The following is a 25,556-nucleotide window of genomic DNA, read 5'->3' as shown; positions in this document are numbered from 1 at the left end:
TCTGCTGCCTCACTGACTGCGACACCTGAACGACCAGCAGCACCGACACCGAACAGATGAGGGACAGCCAACTGTAGGCGAGGAGGAGGAGGAGGAGGACCGGAGGCTTTCCTACCAATAATAATAATAACAATAAGGGAGAAGAGGAAAAAGAAGAAGAAGAAGAAAAAGAAGAAAAAGAAGAAGAAGAAGAAGAAGAAAAAGAAGAGAAGGAGAGGAGGAGGAGAGGAAAGCGGGCAGCAGGCAGCCGGGACACGGAGCTCGTCCAGCGGGAGGAATCAACCGCCACGACGGTCACATCACATCACAGCTCCGGGATGACAAAGGTGGGTGACCGTGTGTTCCCATTGTGTAATATCAGCATCCCTGCCTGTCCTACATGGCGCCTCTAATCCCCACAGTGGACTCGTAGTAGTAAAGACATGTCTGGTGTCGCCTTTAAAAATATATATATATATTTTAAAAAAAGGAAACCGGGTCCGGTGTGGCGGCTTCATTTGGACGCGTTTACGTGTTTCTGTTCGTGCCAGAAGCTCCTCTCTCTCTCTCTCTCTCTATCTCTCTCTCTCTCTCTCTCTCTCTCTCTCTCTCTCTCTCTCTCTTACGCACCGACAGCCGCGCCGTTTTTGTGATATAAAAGCGGCTGAACGGATGACACTTTGTCTCCAGGAAAGAAATGCATCCACGGCGCAGACATGTGTACCGGTTTGGAGATGCGCCGCCGGCGGAGTGATTTCACTCAGCACGCACCCACCACCACTCCCCCCCAAAAAAACATCCAATCTGATCACATCTCGCGGTGTGAGACCTCTTGAGGAGATTTTTTGTTGTTGTTAATGTCCCGTTAGGTTACACGCTTCGTGTGTGTGTGTGTGTGTGTGTGTTTGTGTGTGTGTGTGTGTGTGTGTGTGTGTGTGTGTGTGTGTGTGTGTTCAGGAGGAGGATGATAGAAGATGGAGGGGGTCGTCTCCTTGAGCGCCTGAGGCTCCTCTGGATGATCGATTATGTGCCTGCTCATTCAGATTATGAGTGTGTAAACACCTTCAGCCGGATTTAAATTCCCAATATTACCAAAGCAAATGAACTCTTGTTTTTTTTTTTTTTTGCACCTGGAGGAACAATTCATGACAAACTATTGATATCTGCAGCTTTGTGGCCCCAATTGTTGCATGCGTGCTCAATCATTTTCCACAAGGCAGATTTGATCCATACATTGATTAGTTTACTGTTGCATGCAAGTTGGCAGAAGTTTTTTTTCTTTTCCATCTGCCCTGTTTGGTGTTACAACATCAATTAGATTTGTCAATATGGCATTGCAGGTTTGTATTTAGAGCAGCTGGCAGCGTTGATAATGAAGAGCTCCAACACCACATGCAGGGAGACTCTGATTTGATCAAATCTTCAGGATAACAACGTCATAGATTTTTGACAATGGACAAGAAATGTACAAAATCCCAAATGCATCTGCATCCAGGATATTTTTAGAGCCTCAGTTTGGATTAAAAGATCCCACCCTTCCCCAAAAAAAACCCATGAATGCCAGGAAGAGCAGCAGAGGAGGGGGTCATTCTTCCAGCTCAGACGGGCAACACAAGATAATTGACTCCTTAATCAAACAAAAAAATGCTAAACAGTAGCTGTTTCTGCAGCTTCTCAACTGCAAGGGGATTTCTTCTCTGTGTTGTGTCACTGGGAAGCTGTGATGGCACTTTTCACTCACAGTCAGATCAGCAGGGGGCAAACACACACCCATTCACAAATGATCTGCAAGTGATGAATACACCGATGTATAAATCTCATTAGCTATTCTTTGGTTTTACCAAATAAGCCAGACTATGGACACATGCGCTCTGTTCCCGCTCCTGTCCTGGTTGTCTATCTGTCTCCTCGCCTTGTGTCGGTCCCTCTCCTCCTCTTCTTCAGGAAGTAGGTTAGGAGAAAGGAAAGGAGGGGAGGTGACTTCATAAAGCCTTTTTTGCGGCAGGTCCTTTACAAGCTCAAGCCTGAAAAGGCTCCTTCCCTCCCGGCATGTCCGCAAGGAAGACACAAGACCGAGTGATGAATGTTTGCTCTGTTTGGGGAATAACAATGCAAAGAATAACAATGCAAAGAATAACAATGGAGGCATCCGTTTGTGTGTGTGTGTGTGTGTGTGTGTGTGTGTGTGTGTGTGTGTGTGTGTGTGTGTGTGTGTGTGTGTGTGTGTGTGTGTGGGAGGGTTAGAACAGTGACACACCTCTGGTAAATAAAAGCCTCACACACGCTCGCAAGGCGTCTGGAAAGAAGTCGATATGATAAAGCGCTGACTCAGATTCACTGCATCGTTGTGTTAAACCTCATCAGAAGGGTCTTTTGAGACCGAGGGCGCCCTTTAAAGGCCGCCGCTCTGGGAAAGGAGTTTATTTATACAATGTGGACTATATGACTATATGATCTACAGCTCTGTGGCTGCTCGCTGCACAGTACATGCAGCGGCCCCCGAAGACGGCCGGGCCCCGAGCCAAAAGAGCAGCGCCGGTTTACAGCTTTCCTCCCGGGAGTAAAAAGACTTAGAAATGTTGGTATGTCACATAAATTCCTCCATTTGTCCCAGTCTCTGTTAACCGGATCCGCCACACTGAAAAAAATTTGGAGTAGTGTTTACTTAAAAAAAGCTTGGTAACAATTTCCACACAGAAATTCTAAGTAATTTTTACTCAGACAATTTTTAAGTTAAGTTTACTTACTAATAACAATGTTTTTTCATCCAAAATGGTCAAGTAAATTTGACTTGAAAATTTCTTCCTGAGATTACTTCCTTTACTCAGCATTTGATAGTAATCTTTATATATAGAGATTTCATATACCGTCATATAGCCGTAACAACATTTTTTTTTTTTAGACGTTTATTGAGTCTAGTACAGTTGTCGCTCTTAGGCAGGCAGCAACATGTATTTTTCATAGCTACTTGTATTACGTGTATTGAAACTGAGTCATGGTTTCTAACTTTATAACAACAATGAATAACCCACAACTAACGCTCAACTAACAGGGTAAAACATCACGACACAGTAAAAAAAAATACCGTGATATACGGTGAAACCGCCAGAATCTTACAAAATACCGTGATATGAATGCTTGGCCATACCGCCCAGTTGCCAGGTTTACTTACGTAGTTTAGTTAATATTACTTGGTGTGAATAATCACATTTACTTATCAAAATAAGAAATTAAAAAAAATACCTGGCAGGTGATTGGTTGAACCATCTGTCAATCAAATGCCATTCTGGAAAAGAGCGAAAGCATTTGTTCTATTAACAAAAGCCGCCAGCGTCCTAATGAAGAAATGCTCTCCAGTCCTGACATAACGGATGCCGCAGCAGCATCTTCGCTATAATCTCCTGAGGAACCGCCATTATCGGCCTGAACATCCGCGCCATCTCGCACACACCTAAACCGCTCCAGTGGCTCCTCGCGGGACACCGATTGGTCGGTGCTCTGGCTCTACACCGGACACGGACGCATTTACTCGGAAGCGCGACAAGATGGATTTTCAATCTCGCTTGATCTCGTGACATCTTGAGAAGCCAGCTGCCGTGCAAGAATAAACAGTTTCCTTCTCCAGTTTTACATCAATATGAATGAAATCTTTTGTTTGTATGACCAGCATTAGGGCTGCAATTTACAATTTGTTTTTGCCATTAATCAAATTTCTGTTCAGTCATTGATATTGATTGTTCAGAAAAAGTCTGAGCGCCAAATTATATTCAATTTAAAATCATGCAAAATGCAAAAGCAGCAAATCCTCAGATAAATGACTTAATGAACTAATCAAGGAATCAATTCATATTTTTTAGCGACAGGTCAAAGAAGTTCTAACACACTCTGTTTATTGATTTATATTTAGTTGATAGATGTATAGTAAAAAGAGTAATTGAATTCACCTTGAAGCGTTATTTAAACTAAGATGCCACTATTACATGTGATGACGAGAGATGCGTCTCGAGAAGAGCCGGGAAAAAAACCCTTCCTCCTGATGGTGATTTGGGGAGAAGAAGAGCAACAGAACCCGCAGCAGCAGCAGCAGCTAAGCTTTGAAGGAACGGCAAAGCAGCGCCGCGCTCAGAGTCTCCTGAGAGTGTGCTCACAGAAGAAGGAGAAGAAGAAAAAACAACAAACGCCAGCAACCAGAAAACCTTCCGGAGGCGGAGCGCAGAGAAAAGAAATGTTGTCTTTGGTCTCGGCGTCGACAGGAAGCGCCGGTGTCGGTGACGGAGGTCGCCGTCACCAACGGGCCTTCCTCGTGTGGTGTGAGTGGAGGTTCTGCTGTTGAAGACGGGCCTGAGTGATTAGAGAGCTTGTGATTAAAAATGTACTCACGGGCATCTCAGCTCGCCGCAGAGAACTAAGGGAATGTGTGTGTGTGTGTGTGTGTGTGTGTTTCCATTTATTTTGCAACGTGTGGATGTGAGCCCAAGCAAGATTAATGCTGCATGTTAACAAACCTCTTAGCTTGACCATGGCTGGCCTGCAAACACACACACACACACACACACACACACACACACATTTTGCCACTTCCCCTGTTGGGTTAATGCCCGCCCTCTTTGCAGAAGAAGCGCACACACAAACAAAAACATTGAACACTGGCCAACTTTCAGCCACTTTGATGCATTAGTGCAAAGGTGCTTTTTTTTGGGTGTGTTTTGTCTCAATGTGCCTTGGAACCAAATTGATTTCGATGTGCAGGAGCGCCCGTGCGTGCACACACGAAAATGCTACCGTACTTTAGATTAGAGGTGAGATTAGAGGGAGTGTGTGAAGTTCAAAATGACCTCTCACCCCCAGCACCACCTCCTCCTCGCTGCCACGTATTATTGAGCCAGCAGCCCCCAGCTCAATAAGAGGAAGACGCATCTCAAATGATGAAAATTGTAGCCTGAAGCGCTCTTTAATAAAGGTCAAACATTAAAAAAAAAGGCTTTTATTGTGCCGCCTGTTAGCCGTGGTTCTGACCACCGCGACCGCTGGTGCCAGATGGAGACAGATGGACGAGGGTTTTGTCGGGTCTGGGCCCGGCTCCAGGGAGCTGCCCTTGGCGCGAAGGTTTTCATCTACTTGTAGATGTCCGACAGCCAGATGCCAGCAGACTCTGGATTAAAATGGTCTGGACGGGAAGATTACGGGAGCAAAGTCCTGTATCTGTACCGGCCTGCTGTTCCGCACACATCACAAAATGCATTATTTATTATTAATACTGAGAGCATCTCGGTTCGGTTGTTGAAACTTCTCTGTGTGAGTCGTCCCCGGTGAGCAGACGAAATTCAAAGGTTGACCGTGATTATTTTAAGACTGAGATGGTCTGACCTTCAGTGTTTTTGATAAACCAAAGCCTCCATGCATGTAGTACATCTGAATTAATTTTAGCTTCCTGTGCACCTTATTTGACTTATTTTTTTACTTAAAGAAAGTAGAAAAAGTTAATTCACAGAAACCGTTTTGCACCTTGGTGTACTTTCAGCAGATTTGTCTTTCAGGCTGCATATTGCACTGCCCATAAAAAACCTTCCAGCAATAAGGTAGGCAATCTGTATGTAGCCTGAAAGGCAAGACGCAGGGCAAAACCCAAGCATATAAGATACAAAAAGAAGAAGAAAAAGGGTTAAGAGGTTTAACTTTCTCTTCTTGGAATTTGGAATCTCTTGACATGGTCCATTTAGTAGATGTTCTGGAGCTTTCAATCACACACATAATCTTCAGCAGCAGATTAAAATCCTCAAAGTGCTCAGTGAGAATGGAAATTTGAACATTTAGAATACCACACAAATAAGGCAGACTTGGAAGATCATGTGATATCAACGAAAGCGCTGGAAGAGCTACTAAATGGACCTTGTGGTGAGATTGATCGAGTACGAATGTGGCCATTTGTGCCAATCAATTTCATGATCGTACCACTTCTTCTGATTTAGATAATCCGATTATAGTTTTTACATAATTGTTGCTATAATAAGATTATTGTTTAAAATGGGATCAGAGTGAATTACTGGCTGGAATTCATACCAAATGTCATGTTTATTGTTTTAAATCGGCTACACATCTTTCACAGAGTTCTCAGTTGTTCTGACTTATCTACTTTGAGAAGGGACAGTTGGAATATCCTGGTGTCGAAAAAAACATTGCAAACACGTACGAATGGAATACCAGTAATGTTATACCTACAAAACAATGAAGAAATGGACATGGTGATTTACGAATTTCATTTTTTTAGTGTAGAATGCATGTGTTCTATGATAAGTAAATACTCGTGGTGCCGCAACGCACTGCACTAATTAATTAGCCGAAGGGTCTTTGGTTCGATTGCCGCCTATACCAGAGAGGCCTTTGATTCAAGATTCAAGATTCAAGATATTTGTATTGTCATATGCACAGATAACAGGCAGTTATTCTGTACAATGAAAAGCTTTTTTTGCTGGGTCCTCCTAACACAGAACTACAATACACGTTAAAGGGAAAAAAATAAAATAAACTCAAGGCAAAAAATATAGTGACAGTATTGACCAGAAACATGTATAAAGTGCACTATGCATTGCTACAATACGTATAAAGTGTATAAAGTGCACTATGCATTGCTTTGTTATGTTGTCCTGATATATTCTGGCGCTCACGTTCCATTGTTATAGTAAGTCGTGGTTACTTTTCTCTAAGTTTTACAGATTGTTGAAACTGACATGATCTGCGTCATGATCGCTTGTTCTCGTGAAGGGCCGAATGCTGCGTCACTTTAAATGTGAAGGAAGGTCCAGTGTTTTACTATAAAGCTAAAGGAGCTAATAAAGGACGCATTGAAGCACCTTTCCTTAGCATTTAGAGAATGCATACCACTTAGATACGTCCGGGTAGTTTCTCTCAGTTGGGAACCTTCCTTCGCATAAAGGACTGTTTATCCGGCATAGAAAGCCACATCACACAAAGCGTAGCCGTGCGGGAGAACAAATGAGACTGGTCAGTAAGGACACACTGTGTTGCCTCTGCAGCGACGAGCCACTCGATACGTTATCTATAGAATCCGTCGCACAAAATAATCTAGGAACCAGATACTCCGAAGTGAATATCACTTTTCAGCGCCTGTGTCTGGCGAACGGCTCAATCTGAAAGATCTTGGTTCGACGAATACACGACACCACTGCCTTAAAAAAAAAGAAGTGCAGCATCTGATTAGGAACTTCGTCACTTCTGACTGAGCTCCCTTTTTATGGCAACACATCGTATTACTTCTCATTCGATGGCCGACAAGGTGAGAGCTGAATCACTTGGACGAGGATTAATATGGGACACCTTCAGGGGCTGAACAGCGCTGACAAATGAATTGCTATTTTTTATTGGACATTGTAATCTTTTGATGAATTTCCCATAAATACAGACACATCCATTTTTACACCTCATTTCTCAGGGTGTCAGAAAAAATGATTTATTTTAAGGCGAATAACATTCGTTCGTGCAATAAGAGGATTTGAGCTCAAATCCTCTGTGTCGTTTATTTTACCTGAAGAGCAATACACCAGCATAGCTCATGTTGGGATACCTGAATCGTTTGTTTTCTTGTTTTTTTTACACTCCGTTAAAGATGATAACTATGATAAAGGGCTGCACAAACACAATTGACTCATGCAGGTGAATTAGATTTTCAGATTAGACTTTTTGATTTATTTTCTTCCATTTCCTCGGTCCGCAGACCTTTTCATCCTGAAACGATACGTTTGGTCTAATAAACGAAAGGAACTTAATGAGTGTGTTGAGCTGCCCAGGCAGGCGAGTAAAAAGCTTCCGTTAAGTGCTCAAGGTGTTTCCTCTGGAGTCGTACAAACGCTGCCAGTGTTAGTTAGAGAAGCATGTAAACCCGCCGGGGCAGACAGGAATGTTTTGAACCCGATTGTGAGTGTGTGTGTGTGTGTGTGTGTGTGTGTGTGTGTGTGTTCCTGGGGCATGCTTACCTGTGCGTAAGTTTATGAGGCTATGCATGTGCACATGCGCTTTATTTATTCACACCGGTGTCTGTGTGTTTAGTGGAGGGGGGCGCCCTCCCCTGAGGGTCCCAGTCTGGCCCCTTAATTAATCCTTTTTCTGGCCGCAGGGTCTCTGTTATCGGGGCATTACAGCGAGCATGGCTGCGTCCTCTAACAGCACGATCCCAGAGAGACGGGGAACACACGGGTGTACTTCCATTACTTGAGAGGGTGCTCATTGAAGTCCCTAAAGTTGGAACAATATCCTTAAATGATGATTGACTGTCTCACACACACACCACTTAAGTCTCTAGCTTTAGTTTTGGCGTTGCATCTGGAAACTGATCAAACAGATTGAAACAAAGGTTTGCATCGCTCACCTTGAATAGGCGATTATTAGCTCAATCACAGTTTACGGGCCAACTTCCTGATTAAAACTTTGGCCGACTGTGTGCAATTCATTTGGTGTGTTGAATTTTGTATTAAAAGATAGAAATTATGGACAAAACTGGGAAATGAACCTGCATTTTCCTGTTACCTGTGAGTAACAGGAAAATGTCAAACCCATTACTCTGTGATTTTGGTCACAGTGTGCCAACTTTAGTGGGAAAATCAAGATGCTTTTTTTGTGTGTCTTTAACGGTATTTTTTGTCATCTCACAGATGTAAATTTTCCACCCAACATGATAAAATGTTTAAATCCAGTTCATCCCCAGATTGTGCCATTACGCTTTTATCTTCTTCTTTGCTGGGATGTGTTAAATCACTAAGCTTGACCTAACCTAAATTCAAGCGTAACCCTAAAAAACAAGTTTTATCCCTCAGACTGCTCTTTAAAGAGGTCGAGCCAAACAGCCTTCTTACAAAACATATCTCCATTCTCAAACGAGCCTCGCAAGAGCAGACATAATTTTTGGAAACAAATTTATTATACCGTTACTGTGTGATTACTTATTTATTATACTTGTTTTGATCTTGTTTCGTCTCTTGTTTGGTCGTTTGCGCTATCCACTCTGCTGCTGTAATCCTGCAAATCCTGCTGTGGGACTAATAAAGGATTATCCTATCTTATCTTATCTTAGAAACACACTCACATTTACACAAATAAACACAAGCAGGGCAGAGAAACACAGTAAACACAGGTGTGCAAGCAGCCGGATAGAGGCCCACACATTGGCATTCCCACACACTAACTGTACACACAAACACATATACTGCATGCACACAAACACAGTAATACACATGCAAACACAAATACACATTTGGCATCAGTTCGGCCAGCGGACTGCAAAGGAGTCGGGGTTTTTGGTTGAGATATTTGAGCAGACGTGTGAAAGTTTTATTCAGCTTCCTTCAACGGCAGTCGGGTGATCACTGTTGCTGCCGCCTCACCCGCCTCACAAGCCTCACCCGCCTCACCCACATCACCCGCCTCACAAGCCTCACCCGCCTCACCCACATCACCCGCCTCACAAGCCGCAACCGGCTCAACCGCCTCACCTGCCTCACCCACATCACCCGCCTCACTGCATCTCTGTGTTCAGCTGCACCTCCACCCGATATTCCTTTTCCCTCCGTGGGTCTCTATGGGCATCGATACGCCGTACAAACAAGCTAGCTCTGTGGTGGTGGATTGTCATGTAGCGGAGAGGTCACATGTTCAAACAGCCAAGTAGCAGTTTTAGTAATTAAAACAATTATATGCTATTGATTTGAGGCCAAAGTAGACAAAAGCAGGCTTTACATTTCTAGCTGGTGTCCAGAGTCTCTGTCTGACTCTGTCTCACTGCTACTGTAGCTAGCTAGCGTTAGCCTATTATGCTAACGTTATGAATTTGCTTACGTTACAGCAGAGAAATAAACTGTTTTTATCCATTCCTGACACTTTTTGTTTAGTTTTTTTGGGGTGTGTGTCTCTCACGTGCGGAGAATCTCTTTCGTACAACGACATGTGCGTCACTTTCCCACGTTGAGAAGTCTAAAGCCTGCCATGCTAAGTAGGGTTGAAGTAGAAGATGACAGGAAAGCAAAGCAATTTAAATATTTGCCAATGCTCTTTTCAGTGGCCATGGCGTGCACATGACTTCAATCTAAATGTAGAAGGCGTTTAACCACAGTAATAAATGGATAAACACAAGATCGCCCATCACAGCAGCAGACGTATTTGCTCTCAAACAGACAAGAGAAAGTAAACCGTGTGGACGGGCATATTTGTTTATTGTTGGGCGTGTATGCAACTTTCAACGGCTCGTATTCTCTCGGCTCAACACATTTTATCTGTGTTCGTCTGTGAGCATCTCTGTTTTTCGACCTGCTTTGTTGCTTCCATCACTGTCCTATTTTTCTGTTTTTAGTGATGCAGTGATACAATACAACATACACTATCACCTCATGCATGATCCATAACTGCAAATAGAAGCAAAGCCAGTTCTATTCCCTTTGCAGTTTTATACTTTATTTTTGTGACTCACCTCATTTTTTCATCCATTTTAAGGAGTCACAAATAAAAACTGGGGCTTCCATTCATCTATATCTTTCTGCATAAAACACTTGGACTTATATTTTTTATCTTGCCTTCCTTTTTCTTTTTTATGCTCTCCCCATTCTCCCCACTCTCGCCTCTCTCTTCGCTCTACGCCAAAGTGTTTTGCCGCAGGCAGCGTGCCATCTGCTTTTGACATTTTTAGAATGAGGAGAACTTGTGAGAACAGCGTGTTTATTATTCCATTGTGGTTAATTATTCAGACTCTGGCTCTCTAAGAGCTGTCGGTCATCGGGAGGCTTCGACCCGACACAAAGCGGGTCTGGCGATCTGTGAAGAATCCGGAATTTGGAATCCATCGTTCCTATTCCGATCTGATACCGGAATGAGAAGCCCCTATTGTACAGTCCAGCGGTTGACCTTTGACCTCTCTGCCGCGCTCAACGCCAGCACAGCCACATGGGTGTAAGTGTCATATTCACAACTAGACATCTTGCCTGTCGTATTTACAGCAGAAGGGCTCCTTCTCAGTGGCGAGCGGCCAATAAAGGGTGCCACAAAGCTTCATTTAGAGTCAGAAAGCTTATCCAATTATTTGAGTATTATTATAGTGAAATTTGAACACAAAAAAAATAGACATAAAAAGCTTCTCTCTCTTTCCTCTTTCCTAATGGCCGCCATCCTAGCCATGAGGTTTCACACTTTTGTAAAACTTAATAACTTAAATTTCACAAAAAAAACATCTGTGTGCTAATTTGCTGGTTAAAATAACAGAAATCAACTTATTTTTTAAATCCTAAGGTTTCAAATTCAGCTCAATTGCCTCCCTTTTTAAATGGTGAACAGTCAGTCTTCAGTGAAACGCCTCAATTTTCCAGAAGTGGACATCCTGCCTGTTCCTCTCACTAATCACTTCGGAGGTTATCCCGAAACACCGACCACAATATTATGGCGTATTTGCTTTTTAATTGACCAACTATTACCGCTGACTCAATCAGAATTAACAAGGGTCCTCTCCGCTATCAGTAAGATAAGCAGGGTGATTTACTTGCCTCAACGATAATCAACAAACTAGACAACCAATTAAGCACATTTGACCCAATCATAATTGGGTACGAACGAGGACGCCGCCTTCCTCGAGCACTATCTAATTGCTCGAGGATTTCCACAATCAGAGCGATGTTACATTGATCTAATGTGAATTGATCTTGCTTATTGCTGCTCACAAGGGGGCTTATCGGCTCATTAGCCTATTTTGTGGTTGTAAATGCAGCAATGTGTGTGTAAAGACGGGTTAGGGTTCAGTGTCAGGGGCAATGGTATCAGATCTTGTCTATTGAATGTTGATTCACTGCCATTGTGGTCAATATTGTTACATATATGACAATGCAATCGGTTGGGCATAGAAGTACTAATTCATATCTGGCACTGTTGGGCTCTGTTTTTATTGCTCTCATTCACCTTTTGGCTGTCCTTGCAACAGGACCAGGTGTGAATCTCCTAGTCTGATCATGATCTGATCATTTAACATAAAAAAATGTTGTAAGTAAAAAAAAATTGTAAAAAAAAAAATTGTATTCTGCTACTTCAGAGGGTGCTCGCACTAACTAACTGTGATACATACATATGTTCTCAGTGTAGGGCCCAGAGAAAGATGCCTTTCCACAGAAATCATGTTTTAAAAGGTAATATCGAGAGCTTCACACAGAAACGAGGGCTGAAAATAAATGTGTACTAATGACATGGAAAAGCCGTGTTATGCACCTTGAGACCAGATTGATTTAAAGGGAAAGACGATCCACTAAGGCTGCATGCATTTGGGGCCTAGCTGTGATCAATGAGTACAATCTATATGTATTTGCACATTTGCAGGCCAGCTGTGATTGGTTTTATTTGACCACATTAATGATAGGGTGATTAGCGCAACCGTAATTGCTGTGTCAGCGATCAAGTACTTTGCCTCATCCTCAGGCTCACATACCTCCGCATCCACTTTTAATACTAATCACCGCAGACCACCCTGACCGTCTGTCCACCTCTGGAGCATTTGCATCTCGCGGATGAAAGCCGACAAGCTTCTCAAACGAGCTTGTGCGTATTCCGGCGTGGTGCCGAGGAGCCTTTAATGTTTCGTCTGTCTCCAATCGTGACAGCATCTCTGCCTAATTGCTGCGTGCAGGCAGCACTTTGTGTTTTTCTGCTCTGTTGCTAGCAAAATCAAAGCTCTCCGGGTTGAGTTACTCCTGGCAGGGGGGGTGCAGGATGAGGTTGGGGGGTTTTGGTAAGGGTTTACTGCTGAAAAACATACAGTAAGTCTGAGAGAAGCTGGCGGGATTAGATGAAAGAATCTTGCTCATTTGTCATGGTGATGAAGTGGGGCCTTCTCTTTTATCTTCAGTAAGAAGGGTGAAAAAAAATGAAAAAAAAGAAACTGCAGCAGAATACACTGCCATCCAATGAAACAACACAAAATAGGCTGTGGTCCAAACCAACCTGCTGGATGGCTCAGCTCCCTCGGCTCTGCGCTAGTAATTGGCGGCGAGCTTAAAGCACAGAGCAGCGGCGCAGGGGGCTTTGTGAAAAACCCACAATTAGGTTTGTGTAACAGGAGCGACAAATGCGAAGCGCTCGTGCGACACTGTGGTGAGCTCGGGCTGATGTGAACTCTGCGTGTCGGGACAGTCGGACCGGCAGGAAGCTGTGACTTCGTCTGGCGGAGGTGTGTTCGAGCCTCGCCTCGGAACATCAGATTAATTTGGCGAGGAGGAAGCCTGCGTCTTATGTTAATGAACAGCTGAGTTGCAGAAGCACATTGAGTTCCCTGAGCAGAATATAAATGCAGGGAAATAAAGAGGAGGGAGGGATATTTTGAAAGAGTGCTTCCCCCCCCCTCCCCCTCCCCCCCCCGCTGGATTTAACTGTACACACGCACACACACGCACCACTCATCCAAACGAAGAAGTGCAACAGCAAGCTTTTGGGTGTCATGGAGTGCTTATGATCCAAATTGCTTTTTTTATTTTCCAGCCGCGTTGTGGCGTTGTGTAGTCGCTCGCATGAAAGGCAAAGTGTAGAGGCCTGCTGGAATAAGTACAACCCTCTTGATTGTTCATTTCTGGCGGAGGCCCGGAGAAAATTGAAGTGGTCGCCTCTGTTGTTTAAAATGATTAAGGTGCTTCTATATGGAATTGATTTTTGCTTGCAGAAAATGAATCTTCACAAAATATATTGAGTCCAGGCATTGCGGAAGTTAGTGTTGTTTGAATTATTGGATGGATTGACACAGAAGTTTTTCATTCATGGTCCCCAGAGGATAAAACCTGTTTACTTTGGTCTACATATCGTCATACAAAGCTTGTTGTAGTTAATTGTCTGGGATACGCACAAATTACATATTGTAATATTTCATATCCGTCTAGATATTCAATCTCCCCAGAGGATCAACCCAACTGAATGTTGGCAATCCCTTGACCTTTCCTCCTGCGACTTCATGCAGTTGATTTATTCGTTTTTATTGAAATATCTCAACAACTTAAGGATTGATTGCATGTGAATTTTGGCAAAATGCATTCAGCAATTTGATAAATGACCAAAATACATGCAAAACTAATGATGTTCCCATCAGTCTCAGGTGTTGGCAAATGTCATTATGCTCACAAATTCTGAAAGGAAAAGCACTTGAAGCATTCTGGCGGCTTTAGTCTTAAAAAAATATGCTGCCTGTCGCTATCATTCCTTTCGAGCAGCGACTAGCTTTCCTTCAGCCGCTGTTATCATTCAGACATAATCACAAAAATGTTGTTGATGCAAAACAGAGTACATCCCAGTGTTAAGCCGTGCAGCTGAATTAAGCTGCAGATGACGGGGAGGAGTGTGTCTGTATGCAAAGAGAAAGAACAGAAGATGTACTTGTCATTTGACTTCGCCAAAGGGAACATTGTCTCCTTGATGTTTTCTGTCTCTTCCTCCTTGTTCCCTCCCTGGATTTGTCTTAAGGCGCTTGCCGGTAAGAACTGATCTAAAAGGCTTTCATCAATAAGCACACGGGTACAGGGCCAGATGTTGATGCTGCCCGCTCAATCACTCTCAGGCCGCTTTCATATTCTCTCTCCGTGTTCTCGTGTTCGCTGCTTGTCTTTTGGCAAATCTCATCTTTCCCTCTGTTCTGCGCCTCCCCTCCTCCTCCCCGCCATGTCCTCCCCTCACCCCATTTTCTCCCTTTGTTCTCCCCCTCTCTCTGGGGGGTCATTTAGGGGAAGATAATGCCTGTATCTGGGAGTCCGCAGGGAGTCTACCCTGCAGACAAGTAATGATCCAGACGCACTCTCAGGCAGCACACACACACACACACACACACACACACACGTGCGTGCGTGCAAAGACAACATGCATGTTCGAGTGCAGACATACACTCTTGCTTCTCTTTCTCTGCGTCTCTAACAGGTCCAGGAACAGGGTTGGGCAGATGCTTAAAAAGCACCGTGGGGACACTGGCCAGAGAGCCCTGGCTACCTTTTACTGTACCGATAAAGAGCTGGAAGATAGAGAGATGGAGGCTGGAAAAGCCCCGTGGAGAGGAGGGGGGAGTCAGTGAGGTGCAGTTCAGATTAAAGTAATGAGGGCTGGAGGGAGACTTTGGGGAGGCAGCGATAAGAGAAAGAGTCTTCGCACAGGAAGCTGCGATGTTCTTCGGCTCAAGGCTCCGCGTTCACCTCCGAGTCGTGAACACCGCTCATCGCACAACAAACTGGACCGACCCTCTTCCAGCCTGTGAGAACAGCACAGGCAAAACATGCCAGTGAGTTCATAGGACTCCATTGAAAAAGTGCTTTTAACTGCGACATACTGCATCACTCCATGTATGCTGCTGTGCTAGGTGCCTCTGTGTAGTTGGCCGTGGATGACACGACTTCCCGATATTGTCTCGATCTACCCATCCGACCCTAAAGATATCTCTGCTCTCGGGGATGTCTGGCTTCGCCAAAATGGCATAAAGTGGAAGGGCGGAGCAGCTGAGGGGCTGGCGTGGAGGCACCACTGTGGAAAATAATTTCAAGCCTCATATCTCAGATTGATTCTGAGGATTTGGGAGATAAAGCCTCAGACGTAAGGAAACAGCTTTCCTGGAAAATGGACCGATTACTGAGATCGCCCAGAAGAGCATCTGCGTATTTCTTAGAACTTAAAACCCCTGGCTCCCCCCTCCCCCAACACACACCCCATACAGTAGCTCTCCGCCATGTGTTTCATAGTTTAAAAAAAGGTCTCAACATTTCACCGCCCAACTCAAATCCTCAAGTCATTAAGGACGTCTTTGTCCTGGAGCTGTAACACATCGGCAGCTGCAGATGTTACATTTCTGCATTGGACCGCAGCTGTTACAGCACAGCGTGGACCGCCTGTCCAGTTGCTGCTCCCTTTTTTATTATTATTAGATGGACGATGTGTCTGGCAGAGTAGAGGGTGCAGTAGAGATAGTTTATTGACTCATTGACTCATATTCCACTATTACATATTATTCCGAACATTGTCATATTCTGAACTTGATAAGGCTCATGGAAACATCATATTCTGTTTGGATATTCTGAATTAGGCCTTATTCCAAATGTAGAATTTTCCGATTAAGACGCGTGGGATATGCTGATGTTATTCAGGTTTTAGGAGCATTTCTAAGACATGAAAACAGGGCATTTCAAATATGCGTCTCAAGAGGGGTGTTTACGTCACACAGCCTCTTTCCTGTTTACGACCAGCTCTGAGCGTTGTACACAAACCAACTAGCCAATCATTGGCAAAGCTGGAGTAGAGATGCATGCCCAAAATACTTAATTTGACAGACGACTGTGTCGAAAAGATGGCGAGAGAGAGAGAGAGAGTGAGCGAGGGAGAGAGGAGTGCGTATAACATGCAAAAAAGTTCCCACGGCTAGAATTGAATTTGGGACGTTCCCGTTACAGGACACCCAGCTGCCAAGGCCGTACACAAGTACTCTTTAAACGTAATATTTCTGCTGTTAACCTACATTATATTGTGGGGTGGTGCCTCTCCACGAAAACCAAATCCATCCAGTAGTAGTTTGTGTGAACTGACCCTTTAACCCTGACCCCTTAAACTAGTATCTTCCACATTGCTGTTGAAGGGCAGCGCTAATGCTAATGTACCCCTCAGGTCTGTGTGTGTGTGTGTGTGTGTGTGTATGTGTGTATATATATCTATTCACAGTGTTAGATGGTACATCGGGCTTTGCCCTTGGTTTCCCGCAGCGACAGTCATCCAGTTACTGATGGCCGGACTATGGGTCATCTCCCCGGTGGCTTGGCCCTGAACAGCTGTGCGTGCGTGTGTGTGTGTGTGTGTGTGTGTGTGTGTGCGTGTGTGTATGTTTAAGAGGGAAAATGGGGGACAAGCTGACATATGTGCGTACGCTATCATGCACATGGTATGTCGACGCCGTGCGATAACGAAGACGGGAACATGCTTTCGCTTTGAGATCACTTGAGGTCAAAGGTTATCACGTGAGATTGGTTGCAGATGACAGGATCATAGAGCGGAAGCAGCTGCCGTTGCCCCGGAGGACTGAGCATGAAGCTACCTTCATACGCTCATTAGGTTCATCTAACCGTGTGTGTGTGTGTAAGGGGGAAGTGTGTGTGTGTGTGTACTGGAGTTGTTATTTTTGTTCCCGCATCATGTCGTGCACGCCGGGTTTCTCTCCATCGTTTGTGTGTGTGTGTGTGTAGAAGATGTCTTTGAATCGTACTCCTCTATTTGTTTGTCTCGCTGCAGAGCCACTGTGACACTCACCGGAGTTGAAACTTGGCAGGAGACTAAACTCTTTCAAAACTTCTTCCATTGATTCATAACACTAGACATTTTGGAGGTGCCACACTTTCACACGGAGGCGGCAGCAGAGACGTTAGAAAAGGGAGAAAAAAGAAAATAGAAGACCTCTGGGTGAGATGGAGGCAAACTGACAGAAACATAGAGACAGAAGGAAAAGAAGTGAAATAAAGTTTGAAACACCTGCGGGGAGAATTTAAGGTGTGAGAATAATTCCCTCACACCTCAATCGGAATTCACATTGTGTTTGCAAACAGGCGAAGCCACACACAGTCGGGAAAATATAGATCCAACGCTCTGGAATACGCTCAGGTTTTAAAACGTTACACGACTACAAATATTGACTTATTCGTGTGTAGGAATTCAAACTCAAGGTGAAATAAAATGGCAATTATTGGTAAAAAAAATTGTGTGATTTAATTTGCGAAGTATCGTCTTCATCACAACTCTTTGATTAGATTGGTCCTCGCCATAATAATGTTTTTTTCTTTCAGTCAAACTACTATTTTTGATATTAATGTTGAGTCTCAATTCCTCAAAAATCCATATATATCCTTAAATTGTTTGTCACGTCTTAAAGTAAAATAATGATCAGATCTTTAATATTCTCAAAAATTGATATCAGCCTCAAATAATCCAGTGTTTTTTGTTCTTTAACTCCTAAATCCAGATGAGCTCATCATCCTACACTATCTTGGTAAGCATATAGGAGCGACGCAATGTTGCCTCCTATAACCTTTTACCTCCATGTCTAAAACATTCAACAATAACCCTGTTAATGCGCTTATTTAAAATCTCGACTGCGATGTAAAATGGATAATCCACTCAGAGAGCCGCGTTAAAGGATTAGTTCTTCCTTCTTTACCTTCGCGTCATGTGTTGAAATCCTCCACAACACACACCTCCTGGAGGATTATCCCTCATTTAATCATTAAATCAATACACAAATAAGACGAGGTATCTTCTCTCCTGTCCATCTCCTTTGTCTTAATCGCTGTCCGCTAACAGGAGGGATCAGGTGTCCTCTCATATCGCATCGTAAGAGAAACCTAATCAGCACTTTTTAATTAAAGAGGCCTATCGGTGGGGAAGGAGGAGAAGATGGCAGCAGATGAGGGCGGAGGAAGGGGAGAGGCCGAGTCTGCCTGCTGAAAGCCACTTAAATCCCTTTCTTATTAACTCTCTGTGACACATGATCTACCTCCATCCCCTCACACACACACACACACACACTCAGGGCGACCAACCAGCTCCTCTTACCACAAGAAACAGCCCCCTGCACGGCTTCATTTTACTGCATCCCACTCCTCTCTGAATCAGTGCTCGGTTTCATTAATGCTTCATTGCAAACAGGTATCACAGTGACATTTCTCCCGGGCACGGGGACCCAACCTCCAGCCGAGAATGCCGGCGCAACTAAATGTAATTGACCGACCTGGAGAAGGTGACATTTCTTAGGGATGTAATAAAAAAGTTCATCCTGTTCCGCTTCATGCAGGTGTTTTTAATGAGAAACTTGGGTCTTTTTCCATAGCTTTAATCTTCGTATCCGCAGATTATTTTGTAATTTGTACTCACCAATGATTATCATAATCTGGGGGATTTGTTGAACATGTGTAGTTGGATTATTTAAAATATTGGTAATTGGTCCTTTATTGATACGGAAAGGTAGACTAGACTCAAAGGGCTGTTTGTTGTTTTTAAGTGACATCACTCACTCCCAGGATAAATTACTCCAACTTGACACCAGGTTGGTCACACAAGTGTTCACCCCTTTCCCAGTGCATTGAAGTGAATGTATAATAAATAAAATCCTTGTGATTTGGACCAATTATTATAATGTATTAACGTAGAAAACAATATGCTTTCCCCAAATCCATGAAAAAAAATCCCAGAGTTGGATGTGAAAGGAAACAGAGGGTTCATGCGCTCCTCGAAGCGACAAGACTCCATTGACAGAAGCAGCACTTTTACCTCTCTGATTGTTGGGAAACACACTTTATCTAAACTAGACGGAAACTATAAAACCGATCCAAAAAACGTGTTTGTTAGTCTTTCCAGCGATCACCAAGTCTGGTTTGAGAGTTTGAAACAGAGACTGAAGTAACAGATATAACACAATATGAACAAAGACATGACCTCTGCAACATTTTAGGAGCTACTAACTTAGTTTTTCAGCATTTTAAATGTGACACATCATATAATAAAACAATGGGAAATGAGTGTATTGCCTATTTTAGCAAGTTTTCCCGTGTTTAATAATAATTAGAGACCTACACCTTCTGTATGAGCCCAATCCTCACACAGATTTGGACCCGCGAGAGTGAATTTCCCTTTTATTTGTACACAAAACCTCTCATACTCCGGTCTGAACAGGGCTTTCTTTGCTGTTTTTAACATCCAAACTGCTGCATCCCTCGCTTAATACAAAGGGATGTGATAATAAAGTTGCCGCGTCAGGCGACGAACAATAAGGAGAGGATGACGTGACGAGGGCACGGGTAGGAAAACTCAGCTCGGGGACGGCGAAAAAGAAATTAAACTAAAACCCTGGCAGACCCGCATTAAAATTTCACGTTTAAAGCGATGGATTATCCAGCTCGGGCCTTTTCACACCACTGGAGGTTGTTTTTCATGCCGTACGAGATATAATGGCTTCTGCTGAAGGGAGGAAAAACACAAATATCTCCCACGACTCGGGCTGTGTTCAGACAAAACCGGAGCGATGTAAAAAGGAGAGGAAACACGTTTTTTTATAAGGAACATTTTATTTATTAAAGAGGACAAAGGAACCTTCTTCCAGCCTTAAAAGTGCCGTGAGTTGTTTTGTGCTGAATCATGAAGCGTCTCTAAAAGCCTGTGTGTACTCGGAGCAGAAGACAATTTGGGCCTGCTACATTTAAAAGGAAATATTGGAAGAAGAACTAAAGCTCTGCACTTAGAGGCACACTGCACTTTTCAAGGGCCGGCTGAGCTATTTCACATCTCTGAAATTTAATTAATTTGAAATGTGACGGACAATTGGTCGTATCGCCTCTCGGATAAGTCAGAATTTCCTGTTTCTTGTGCCGATGTCTTGTCACTGGTGACTCCAGTTTGCAAATGAAGGACATAAGAATACTTAAAAGATTCATCAATTTATATTTCCTTGATGATGGACGAATCATTTAAGTGATTTAACAAGAAGAAATACCCAACAAAGCTTCTAAAATGGGAGGATTGGCTGGCGTTCTTTGCTATTTTTTTGTTTTGCAGATGAATAAATATCTTTAAGTCTTGGACAATTTAGATACAATTAAAACAATTGAATATAGTTGCATCTCCCTTAGTCTTTGCATCCCTCAGTTGTTGCATGTGGTCGACTTTCGCTGAAAAAAAAAAGTACAAAAGTGCAAAATGTAAGCTGCAGTTGCGGTCAGATTGTTGGGCCGTCAGTAGGGCTGAGGCCATGCTGTGTCAACATCGACAAAAGGATTAACTTAAAAAAACAAACAGCCAACTGTGTCTACAACGATCTGTGCATCAATTACAGTGAGAGCATTTTATAACAGAGTGGGTTTAGTGTTGTTGTGCGTTTGTGTGTGACTGCACGTGTGTGTTTGTGAGTCCAACCACCGAAGCAGCACAACCCCAGCTGCTTTTGGAGTTGAAAAAAAATAGAAGTCACTTCTTCCATTTGCTCTCTTAATCTTCTCCAACTCATCAGGTCAGCTGTCAGATCTTTTTGCTGAATGCGTAATTAATATTCGGGTAAGATATTTTGGTTTCATTTAAAACGTGGGGATCATTTTTCTTCACCGGTTGTTTATTTCGCACAATAAATTGTGTCCCATCTCATGCTTATTTATGAGCTTTGTATTTTTGCACAGCAGGGTGACTCTTTGTTGTGCGTTTGTACAGAATATAAATACAAAATTGTGCTGAACTGAGGCTTTCGGCATCTATTTAGATAATTTATTAATAATTCAAGTCACTGTAAAGCAGAAAGAATACTAAACATTTGAATGTTCCAGTTTCTAAAATGTGGGGAGTTTTTGTTTTATAACATTACAACTAATCGTCACATACAGTAGGTCTTTGACCTCTGCATTTGACCTCTGCATTTGACCCATCCACGGCCAGTTAGAGTCAGGAATCAAACCGGCAACGTTTGAAAAAGTAATCTAAGGCTTGAAAAGTTTTTGAAAAAGTTTGAAAAAGTAATCTAAGGCTATGAGAATCTATGTATTTTTGGAAGTATAATAGAACAAATGGTCAACCGATTGATCAAAAAGTGTCAGATTATAATAATGTGATAACAATCATGCCACCCCGAGAAAAATAAATGCCACAGCCGTCTTTGATTTGAGCGCAGGTTGCATGAATCTGAATCAAGACACCAGTTTGGTGCAGATTAAACGCTCATTTGAATCCTTTCCCAAAATGTGCAGCAAACCCTTAACGATCCCTCTCGCTTGAGTGGCCGGCACTGATGCCGCCACGAGGCCACCCATGCTTAAAATTGATGCACTCACTCTCCTCCGCCGGTGCCTCGGATATAAAAAAGCACGCGGTGTGAAAAGCCGCCGCTTTGCGTAACGCGAGCCGTCCTTCGTGACCGCTGGCATGTGCGCACACGCTAACAGGGCGGTGTGTAATCAAGGAGAGAGACTCCGGCCATTGTCATGCAAGTGAGATGCCGTCGAGAGAGGCTTGGACTCCTTCCCGGTGCTCCATTGCTATCGTGGCGGTTGTTTCTTTTGGCGGGTCGAGTGACACGGTGGACTTTCTGCCACTGAGCACTCTTGACTGTGAAGCGCTGTCGGGGTTTTTACATGTCCGTCGTTACCGACGGGACCTGGCGCTCGAGGCCCGACTGTGAGTGTGACTCTTGCAGCTGTGGGAAGGTAATGAAGGTATCAGTCAGCGTGTTATTACACAGTGACAAAAGCCAAGCCTCACTCGCCTCCGCCGCTAATGGATCCCGACCATTATTTGCAGAGTAAATCCTCCTCGGCGCGTTCGTCTCTTCCTCCTGTTCGCTCTCACTTTATCCTTTTCTTCCGTCCTCGTCTCGGCTTCCTTTCATCTCCCCCCCGCTCTCGTTTTCTCTAATTCCTCCGCCGCCCACTTTCACTCTGGTTCCACCTCATCCTCATTTCGGCTTCCTCATTACACCTCCACCTGCGTTTGCCGCCTCTCTGCCTTTTGACTCGTGCGCTCTGTTCACTCTTCGCTCTTCTCCTCCTCTGCCTCCCCTCAGGCCCAGTGAAGAGGGGAGAGATGTCGCAGAAGAAGATATTCCTGGTCTTCGTCGCCATCAGCACTGTCAGTCTTCTGCTGCACCATGGGGGCCACTTGAGCTGGTGAGTGATTGAAACACGCCCACACTTGTGCAAACCCCATACATTACAAACCCTCTATCTCTTTATGAGTTCACATGGCGCTAATTACCATGAAGAAGTCCATATTTTTCTTTTCAAGTCAAATTAATAGCGGGACCATCTTATTATAGATATGGAAACTTTGAATGCAGATGCTCTGCCAAACTGGTCGAGGGACCAATTATAAAAGCAGAGGGATCGTAGATCTTTGACAGCCTGTATTCTGTTCTCGTACCCTTTTCAACTTAACGTTTTGCTCATAAAACCTTTTCCACATTCCTGTCTTTAATGTCTGCTTAAATGTATGCTCTGCCCTTCGTCTCTCGACTTTTCTTTTTCACACTTTGTTTCCACACCTTTTGAACACCTGACCCTGTGGTTCAGTCTGCAGTGAATATGTTGCAATACAAAGTATTCAGTGTTTCTGTGATTTTATATTTGGCCCTCTTTCAATTTATTTCAAAATGATACTCCGGATGCAAATTGGAAACTATAAGCAAAGAATTAAGTTTTATGTTGGGCCCTAGAGTGACTTATCACAATGCACATTCAAAAAATGTCTCGGATTAGTATGGAGTGAAGCTGAAATCATGATCATGATGATACGAATAGATTTCACAGTAACAGTACATACACTGTCACAGTAAGGAAAGAAAAGAAATGTAAATCACAGATTAAAAAGTCAAAGTTTTTGAAAGGATAACAAATTAAGTTCATATCGTCACACTACAAATCCACTCGTCAATAAATTACGATGATATTGATTTATCCCCCAGCCATATAAGCAGTACAAATACACCTCATAATCATTTTGAACCCTCTGATACTCCGTCCTCCAGTGGCTCCATTCTCCGTCTGCCCTCTTTTCTCTGTCTCCTCATTTCAATTCCGCACATGTACACTGATGTCTACTTCACCGTTGTAGCTCTGTCCTGTCCTACACCCCGGTCTATTCCATTAACTGTCAAGTGTCTGTGCAATTATGTCTCTAATGTCACCAAATTATTTGGAGTAGCTGCTCCGTTTCTCTAGCACTAACGGAGTTTCAAATAAATGAAAGCATTTTTCTTTTTTTTCTTTCTCCAGGACCATGGAGGCCTTCCACCTCGGTTGTCCCGCCCTCCGTTCCCACCCGGCCCCGGGCCTGAAACCTAAGCACACCAACGTGGCCTTCCTCAAGACCCACAAAACGGCCAGCACCACCATGCAGAACCTGCTTTTCCGCTTCGCGGAGCGCAACAACCTCACGGTGGCGTTGCCCGTGCAGGCCTGCAGTCACCAGTTCTGCTACCCACGCTCCTTCACTTCTCACTTTGTCCACCCGCACACGCTACCGCCGAACATCGTCACCAGCCACATGCGCTTCAACAAGGCGGAGCTGCAGCGCCTGATGCCCAACGACACAATTTATATCACAATCCTGAGAGAGCCGGGCTCCATGTTTGAATCCTTGTTCAGTTACTACAACCAGTACTGTCAGAGCTTCAAGAGGGTCCCCAATGGCTCCTTGGAGGCTTTCTTAGAGGAGCCATGGCGCTACTACCGACCTGATGAGAAGGACTCCATGTACGCACGCAACACCTTGACCTTCGACTTGGGCGGAGACAAGGACCGCCCGGCAACAGACGTGGCGTATGCGCGGGGCTTTCTGGCGGAGGTGGACAGAGTTTTCTCCCTGGTGATGATTGCCGAGTACTTTGACGAGTCGCTGGTTCTCCTTCGGCATCTCCTCTCTTGGGATCTGGACGACATCCTGTACGTTAAACTCAACATGCGAACGCCGAGCTCAAAGAGGAGCCTAACATCGGGCCTTTCTTCAAAGATCCGTTCCTGGAATTCTTTAGACGCACGTCTCTACGACCACTTCAACGCCTCCTTGTGGCGCCAGCTGTCAGTGCTGGGTCCAGCTTGCGTGGCAAGGGAGGTGAAACTCCTTCGGCGAGCCCAGGAGAGGTTAATGAAGAGCTGCTTCGGCGGGCGGATGCCACTTCAACGGACAGCCGGGCAGATCAAAAATAAGGATCTCAGGCCCTGGCAGCCCAGTGGAAAAGTTGACATTGTGGGCTACGACCTCCCGGTAAATCTCAGCCGTGGCTTCTCGAGCCAGGCCCAGGAGCTCTGCCTCAAGCTCATCATGCCTGAAGTCCAGTACACACGGGTGCTTCTACGTACCCAATCACTGCGCTACCGCCGAGGCTACCAGCTCCGCCCGGCGCAGCAGACACATCCCATCCAACAGCCCATACGCACAACCCTGCCTCGGCACGTTCAGGTGCAACGCGGCCAAATCCCCCCTGCAGCCCCGGGCCCTGCATCAGGGACAGGGTCCACGTCCACCTCAAAGGCTGCTGCAGGAACTTAAGGTCGGACCACAAAGATAGAGCCTAGTAAATCCTCACAGACCCAGGCCTCCCTGCTTGAAAAGTAGACACTGGAATATAATCTGAGTGCCCAAAAGACTGCATTGTCCTACCCATCCTGACCTACGAGACATTGGTCATTGGTTGGTAGTGGGTGCCGGAAACAAGGGTGTCCTTGGGAAAGCGTCTGGGTTATTCTTGTACCAATGTCTCTCCTATCCTTTCCAGACCGGGTTTGGGGTCAAAATAAATGAGGGAAAAGGGAGGGTAAATGAGGTTAGCCGTATCTGGACTTGAACTTGAATCTCTCCCCTCTCTGATCTGTGAAACAGCATCAGGGGTGGCAGACACAAGGGCGGGGTAAATCTAGACTAGGACTCGGCTCAATTGCCCACCTCTGCACGCCCGACAACAGCGGATGGGAGAGGGTTTTCGGTGAAAGTGGTGCTTTGAAGCAAATCTGTTATATGCGCCCGGGACTCAATAGGGAAGTGGCGATATCGGGGCCTATTGTGAGGTACAGAGTAGG

The 25,556-nt window shown here is 44.4% G+C and overlaps 1 protein-coding gene across 1 annotated transcript; it reads left to right on the top strand.

Moving 5' to 3' along the window:
- Positions 1 to 233: 233 nt before the first annotated feature.
- gal3st3 (galactose-3-O-sulfotransferase 3) lies at positions 234 to 25,029 on the top strand (the record flags this gene model as incomplete). The annotated part of the gene is made up of 3 exons (XM_079216356.1): positions 234 to 326; positions 22,547 to 22,649; positions 23,754 to 25,029. Exons 2-3 carry the CDS (start codon positions 22,567 to 22,569, stop codon positions 25,027 to 25,029), a joined length of 1,359 nt encoding a protein of 452 aa, XP_079072482.1. The 5' UTR covers positions 234 to 326; positions 22,547 to 22,566.
- Between the last annotated feature and the right edge of the window lie 527 nt (positions 25,030 to 25,556).

Source organism: Taurulus bubalis (assembly GCF_910589615.1).
Source record: "Taurulus bubalis genome assembly, chromosome: 3".
In the NCBI taxonomy this organism is placed as follows: Eukaryota; Metazoa; Chordata; class Actinopteri; order Perciformes; family Cottidae; genus Taurulus; species Taurulus bubalis.
This window is presented reverse-complemented; position numbering and strand designations above follow the sequence as displayed.